The sequence below is a fragment of the Arachis duranensis genome, chromosome 5, assembly GCF_000817695.3.
Source record: "Arachis duranensis cultivar V14167 chromosome 5, aradu.V14167.gnm2.J7QH, whole genome shotgun sequence".
Lineage (NCBI taxonomy): Eukaryota > Viridiplantae > Streptophyta > Magnoliopsida > Fabales > Fabaceae > Arachis > Arachis duranensis.
This window is the reverse complement of record NC_029776.3, coordinates 28,754,804-28,762,625: the sequence shown is the minus strand read 5'-3', so window position 1 is coordinate 28,762,625 and position 7,822 is coordinate 28,754,804. Positions and strand designations below refer to the sequence as shown.

The window sequence follows — 7,822 nt, the reverse complement described above, 5'->3', positions numbered from 1 at the left end:
CACCACGTCATCATCCAACTGACGGAAGGACTAACGTGACCAAATCGTGTATCTTTCGAAGACGATTTCGATTAATTTTATCTTTCGAGAACTAAAATAGAGATTGAGGTATTTTTCAGGGACGATTTTGACTATTAACTCTGTAAAAAATATTAAAACCATTTTTTGAATCAATTAACTAATAAAAATAATGTGGCAAGACGGTAAAGAGGTAATGACTTTCCGATAAATAAAAAGCTAAAACTTAAACATTCACACAATCAGAGGTCACACGTAGAGGTTAAGACAGCTAGTACAAGAGGAACAAGCATGGAAATCCAAGTAGGAATGTGGTAATCAATCCCCAAGGACTGGACCCAACTCCGTTTCCATTTCCATTAGCGGAAGAAAGTTGCTTGATCTGCTGTATATCATCGTTTGAGAGCTGCACCTTCCTCTGGTTTCCAGGCAAAATATACGGATACATAACCGATTCACTGTCACCGGAGTGTGAAAGCCCAATAAGATGCCCTATCTGGTGCATGGCCACAGCACCCAAGTCAATTCCACCACTTCCCAATGACCCCACATTTGGAAGTGCCCAGTTCTTGTTATTAGCATCCAAAAGCATGTACCCAACAGCATTGTTAGACACACTAAGTTCTATAAGGCTTATCCCTGCCACCATCTTGTCGTTGAAGTTTTGGAGTCCAACCTTGATATCTGCATTGACGTAACTGATACACAAACAATTAAGAAATACAATATAAAATACTTATAATCAAAACTACTAATATATTAGTTTGAGAAAATTCTCCTCTTCTCTTCTGAAAATTTCTAAAATAATATTTTTTTTATTTATAAAATATACATTTTTTTCTGTTATAACTTTTATATATATTTTTTCTTATAACTTAAAAAAAAAATTAACCCATTTTAAAATTTAGGGTAAAAAACGGAAATGAGCCAAGGAGAGATCAAAATTACCTAAATCAGCCAAATGAAAAATCAATACATGAATCAACCAGGACGAATTATTATATAATTCGAATCAATATGATTCGAATTTAGTTTACATGTAATTCGAATTGATATGATTCGAATTACTAGGAATGCAACAAATCAATGAAGTTCGGAACAACTTGTTTCGAATTAGGTGAACATAATTCGAACTTAGTTAATTCGAATTACTAGGAAGAGACATTGTAAGGTAATTCGAAACAACTTGTTTCGAATTACACCTAACTAATTCGAATCTAATTAATTCGAATTACTAGGTTAGGTTGTGATACTACATAATTCGAAACATATAGATTCGAATTATATATATATATTGCGAGGCAGGGCTGTATATATATGGTGTGAACTCATGTTGCTCTCAACAAAGAGGGGAGATGGCTAGTGAGGAGAGTTTCCTAGTTCTGGTACATTACAGAGGGTCGATTAAGAGAAAAACTCGGTCGGGCGTGAAGTTCACTGATAAGGATCCCCTATGTATTATCGTGACCCCGACAACCACATACGATGCACTTGTTAGCTCTGTACTGGAGAAGCTGGGTTTTGAAGGCGTTAAAAGGGTGAAGAAGTTTTTCTACCGCATTCCTACAGCGGTGCTCCATGACACCGTGAAGTTTGATTGTTTCACAATCGGTAGTGACGAGGACTTGCAGGTTATGTTTCTTTCTCGTAGGCAGTTTCCCGAGGTAAGGACACCAGAGCTGTTGGCTAAGTTGGTTGATGTGGTATCTAGCTTGGGTGGTTCGAACCGGAATGCCACTTGGAACTACTGTTCCGACAAGGGCTATAGGTGGATCTAGTTCTGGCACACAGCAGTATCCACCCCATTTTTCCTCATTGGACCTGGATGCCATGCGGCAGGACGACATTGCTTTGCAGGCCTCAGGATTTGGTGCTAGAGATACCGAGGGGTCTGCCGGTATGAACGAGTTCCAGGTTGGCCAACAATTTCAGGATAAAGATGAGGCGCTGTTGAGTGTGAAGACGTACAGTATCCGCCGAGGGGTCCAGTACAAGGTCGTTGAGTCTGACTACCGCAGGTATGTGGGGAAGTGTTCTGAGTTTGGGAACGGGTGCACCTGGCTAATTCGGTTGAGTCTCCGACAGCGGAAGGGTATCTGGGAAGTGAAGCGATACAACGGACCGCATACATGTCTTGCCAGCTCCATCTCCAGCGACCATAGGAGTCTGGACTACCATGTCATATCCACCTTCATTATGCCGATGGTTAGGGCTGATGCTTCTGTGAACATCAAGGTGCTTCAAAATGCCACGGCCGCACACTTTGGGTTCAGGCCTACGTACAGGAGGGTATGGATGGCGAAGCAGAAGGCCGTTGCCGTCATATATGGGGACTGGGACGAGTCGTACAATGAGCTCCCTAGGTGGGTTTTAGGAGTCCAGCTGACGATGCCCGGCACTGTAGCCATCCTCAGGACTTGCCCTGTTCGAGTTGGGGGACAGGTTGACGATTCTCAGGTTTATTTTCATAGGCTGTTCTGGACTTTCCCCCCTTGTATCCAGGCATTCCGTCATTGCAAGCCTTTGGTGAGTATTGATGGCACCCATTTATATGGGAAGTATGGGGGGACACTGCTAGTCGCCATTGCACAAGATGGAAACTCGAACATCCTCCCCGTGGCATTTGCACTAGTTGAGGGTGAGAATGCTGAGTCATGGTCTTTCTTTCTTTCCCACCTCCATGAGCACGTCACACCTCAGCCGGGTCTGTTAGTTATTTCAGATAGGCATAACGGCATCAAGGCAGCACTCGAGGCTCCGGATGGGGGATGCTACCGCCTGCTGCGTACCGGGCGTTCTGCATTCGACACGTTGCAGCGAATTTTGCCTTGACGTTCAAGGGAAAAGATGCCTGGAGGCTTCTTGTTAATGCCGCATATGCCAAGACCGAGGTGGAGTTCGACTACTGGTTTGACATTCTGCGCTCTGAGAATCCGGCAATGTGTGAGTGGGCGAACCGAATCGAGTATTCGTTGTGGACACAGCACTGTGATGAGGGTCGGAGATTCGGGCACATGACGACCAATATTTCGGAATGCGTCAACTCAATCCTGAAGGGGGTTAGAAACCTCCCTGTTTGCTCGCTGGTTAAGGCCACATACGGAAGGCTAGCTGAGCTCTTTGTCCGTAAGGGTAGGGAGGCCGAGGCTCAGATGGGTACTGGACAACAATTCAGTCAATACCTAGCAAAGTGTATCGAGGCCAACCTGAGAACAGGCAGGCACTTCACGGTGACTGTTTACGACAGGGATAACTCGGAGTACACCGTTGCTGAGACGACTCCGACAGGCTCATTCTCTCTTGGTACGTACAGGGTCTCATTAGGGTCCAAGACTTGTGATTGTGGATACTTCCAAGCACTTCATTTTCCCTGTCCGCACGCACTGGCATGCTGTGCGTATTCACGGCTTACATGGCAGCCTTACGTCCACGAGGTATATCGCCTTAGCTCCGTTTTTGGTGTCTATCAGATGGGATTTGCCCCTCCCATTCCGGAGGGTTTCTGGCCACCTTATCCCGGGCCTACCGTTATCCCGGATCCGAGTATGAGGCGTGCGAGGGAGGGTCGTCCTAGATCCACAAGAATTCGAACCAACATGGATGAAGCAGAACCGAACCGGCCAAAGCGATGTGGCCTCTGCAGGCAGCCAGGTCACACCAGGCGGAGTTGTCCACAAGCCGCAGGCCCAAGCGGGACTGTTGGAAATCAGTAGGCGATTGGCTATGTATGTGTTTGTTTGTTAATGTATTAGCACTTGTCTTCTTTTTTTTTTTTAAGTTTTCATGTATTACAACTTGTCTGGAACTACTTTGTTTCCTATGTTTAATGAAACTTGTTATTTGTACCAACTATTTCTGTTGAATGTCTTTTACATCATTGACAATTATAACTATAAGAAACAACATTATATCATGGAACCACTGATCACGAATAAAATAAGATGAAACCATAAATGATAACATAAAAGTAGAATACATCGACGTAATAAGAAAGTACATAATATAAATATGACAACAAGACATACAAAGTTCACAATAAAAAAAAGATCATACAATAACAATGATGACCAACCAACAAAGTCTACAATATAAATATGACAACAAGACATACACCACTATCCATGAATCATCTAAAAAGGTGCGATCCAGTGCCGCAACGGCGTGGCACCCGTGTCCGGTATCCCCTACGAATAAGTGGCTCCTCATCCTCAATGGACTCGTCGCTGTCATCCGGAACTGGTTGTCTGGGGGTCATAGACGGAACATGGACGGGTCTGGATGACGATGGGCCGGCAACTGAGTGTGATCCGATACTCTGCGCCGACGCTGGGGTCCCATCCATGGCAAAAGGATGCGCAGGAGCTACCGTGGCAGGCTCATTCAGATCAACGTCCAGCGGTGCCTGTGTCCCTGTGGTATGAACCCGTCCGGCTGCAGCCTCATCCTCCTGCATGATGGTCCGGATATCCTCAAGGAAATGTGGTCCACCAAACTCGTGCACAATGCCATCACTGGCGAGAAAGTCTCCGAACATCGAGCCAGGACTCACCCATGGAGTACTATCCTGAAGGGTATGATCATCACCGGGAACCCCTACGAAGTAATCTCCAAGACCTCCAGCACCAAGCCCAGCATCAGTGTGACTCGTGGGATCTCCCACACCAGCTCCAGGGGACCCACCATCATGCCCGCCCTGATGGGCCCTATCAACCCCCGCAACGTCACCTCCCCCGGGCATCTGGGCCCCCTGTCTAGCAGCACCCACCCTCCTCCTGCCTCCGCGACCACGAACTCTCCCCACACCCCTAACTGGGTCGTCTCCGGCATCCATAGCCTGATCTACCCAGTTCCACTCACGCTGGCTACGACGTGTCCCAACTCGTGCTCTCCTCTCAACACGACGTCTATCTGGAACATCCTCGACCCGGTCCATGTCTGGAAGTCGGCCTGCACCCCTCTGCGTCGCCTCATCTGGAATAGGAACACCTCTCGGATCCCCCAGTAACATCTCCGGCGACAAAAACCTCTTCCCGTGCTGATACCACCATGTCAAGAACTCATGTGACGGTCCGGGGTCGGGCACGATGTCAAACTGTAGAATATGATCAGCACGCTCTTGCCAGTGAAGATGCCAATCAGGGTACTGTGCCGGGAACCAACGGTCACCTCCTCTCCCGTCCTTCGACATCAGGAAGTCGATGTTTAGGGCGGGAGATGGTATGGGCTGGACGCCGCCAAACTAAGGTAAAACTCTATCAACCTGATGCCACTCGACAACCGCAAAGTAAATCAGGGACGTCCTGCATCGCCATAACATCGTATGCCGAGGCTCCAACACCTCAGGATGGACAACCTGGATGATGTCCACTGCGCTATATGGCATCCATATGAACTAAAAAAACCAAAATCAAGTCGTTTGTACTTTAAGTTAAGTGATTTAAACTGAAACAATGACTTGAGAATGACAAAAGATCTCCTTGCTTACCTGTCGAGGCTGTAACAAGTCGATCTTCATGCGAGCCATCTGTACCCGAGGTCCCTTGTTGCTAATCCCAGGGTTGTAACCAGACCATCTGCGTACAAGAAAACAGAAGAATATAGGGCATAATTACAAAATGATAACAAAAACAATACAACAGAAGAATATAGGGCATAATTACAAAATAATAACAAGAAGAATATCTACTACAAAACAATAACGGTACCTCGATGCAAGGGGCCAGCTGATCTCATCATACCCAGATGGTCTAAGTGTGGGAAACCTCCAGAAGATCCACGACTGTAATAACTGTAACGGGCCAGCTAACTTCACCACATGTCTGTTGGCGACTCGGCACATGCACCTGTACAGCCATGCTAGTGCCGCCGACGCCCAACTGTAGCGACCCATCTCCTCAAGCCGAGCAACATATGGTAGCCATCTGATGTGTATACGATTGCCGGACTTGTCGGCAAACAGCTGCGTACCCAATAACATCATGATGTAGGCCCGGACAAATCGCCTAACTGTCTCCTCATCTGCCCCATCTGGACACTCCGCGAATGTCTCCTGAAACCAGGTGCAGTTGACTGCGAATTTCTGCACCTGGTTCTCCGGCGGTAAAACACCGAGCAACTCATGGAACCACTGCCAAGCAGGTCTCCCACCCTCAATGTAAAGGTGGAAGTCCGTAAGGCAACCACTAACATAATCTCCGTCGACTGACAACCCCAGCTGGTATGCGACGTCCTGAAGCGTGATAGTGCACTCTCCGAACGGCATGTGGAAGGTGTGCGTCTCAGGCCGCCACCTCTCGACGAATGCGCTGACTAGGGGCTCGTCTAGTCGAAACCATCTGTCGTTCAGTCTCGCAAGATGGTAAAGTCCCGCCATCTGCAAGTACGGGACATACCTCTCATCAAGACGCATCCCCTGTTGCCGCCTAACACTGGATATGCAACGACGAGGCTGGCCAATACATAAACCGCATAATTAGAACAAATGCACAAACCACTAACATAACAAAAATCATTAACAAAAACCATTAACAATAAACCGCTAAAACAAAACCATTAACACAAAACCATTAACACAAAACCATTAACAAAAACCATTAACAATAAACCGCTAAAACAAAACCATTCACAAAAACCTTTAACAAAAACCATCAACAATAAACCATTAAAAAAAACCATTAACAAAAACCATTAACAATAAACCGCTAAAACAAAACCATTCACAAAAACCATGAACAAAAACCATCAACAATAAACCATTAACAAATACCATTAACAAAAACCATTAACAATAAACCGCTAAAACAAAATCATTAACAAAAACCATCAACAAAAACCACTACCCTACACTAATTTCCTAAACCACTATCCAAAAACCATTTACAATAAACTGCTAAAACAAAACCATTAACAAAAACCATTAACAAAAACCATCAACAAAAACCACTAGCCTACACTACTTTCCTAAACCACTATCCTAAACCACTAACAGTAACATAAACCATTATAAAAAACCATTAACAAATACCGTTATCATAAACCGCTTTCATAAACCACTAACCTCGTCGTTGATAACACCGGCGATATGAGCTACTCCATCCAAACGATAAAGCCTTCCCGGATCGTCCCCCATCGACAGAAACAGCCGCTCTGGTCAAGCTCGTACTGAACGTTGGTCTTTTTCTCTGGGATTTGGTGGGGTTGGAGAATGAGAATGTGATTCGAATGAACTTGGCTCGAACTCCTTTTATAGCCGATTCCCTTGTAATTCGAATCAACTTGATTCGAATTACTATGCAAGTCCGTTTTCACCTAATTCGAATCCAATTGATTCGAACTCCTCTAACATGCGCTTCTCCTAGTAATTCGAATTTACTTAATTCGAATTATATAGGTGTAATTCGAAACAAGTTGTTTCGAACTTCATTGAATTTTGGCGTTCCTAGTAATTCGCATCATATCAATTCGAATTACATGCAAACATAATTCGAATCATATTGATTCGAATTATATAATAATTCGTCCTGGTTGATTCATGTATTGATTTTTCATTTGGCTGATTTAGGTAATTTTGAGGTCTCCTTGGCTCATTTCAGTTTTTTACCCTAAAATTTATGTTAACTTACGTGTAAGAAAAATAAATTACTTCTTATTAAAGTATCTTTTAACAAAAAATTTATTGTTAGTGATTAAATTTTATTTATCAAAATATATTTTAACAAATTAATTTTTTTAGTGATTAATTTTTTTTACTAAAATATCTTTTAAAAATTCTTTAATGATTAGATTATTTTTCTACTAAAATACC

At 44.3% G+C, this 7,822-nt stretch overlaps 1 protein-coding gene across 1 annotated transcript in view; it reads right to left on the bottom strand.

Moving 5' to 3' along the window:
* Positions 1-204: 204 nt before the first annotated feature.
* LOC107488982 (metalloendoproteinase 5-MMP) overlaps positions 205-7,822 on the bottom strand; it is an 8,552-nt gene continuing 934 nt past the window's right edge. The window contains exon 2 of the mRNA XM_016109767.3: positions 205-716. Within this exon, the coding sequence (XP_015965253.1) occupies positions 290-716 (427 nt within the window). The 3' untranslated portion in view covers positions 205-289. The remainder of the gene's footprint in view (positions 717-7,822) is intronic.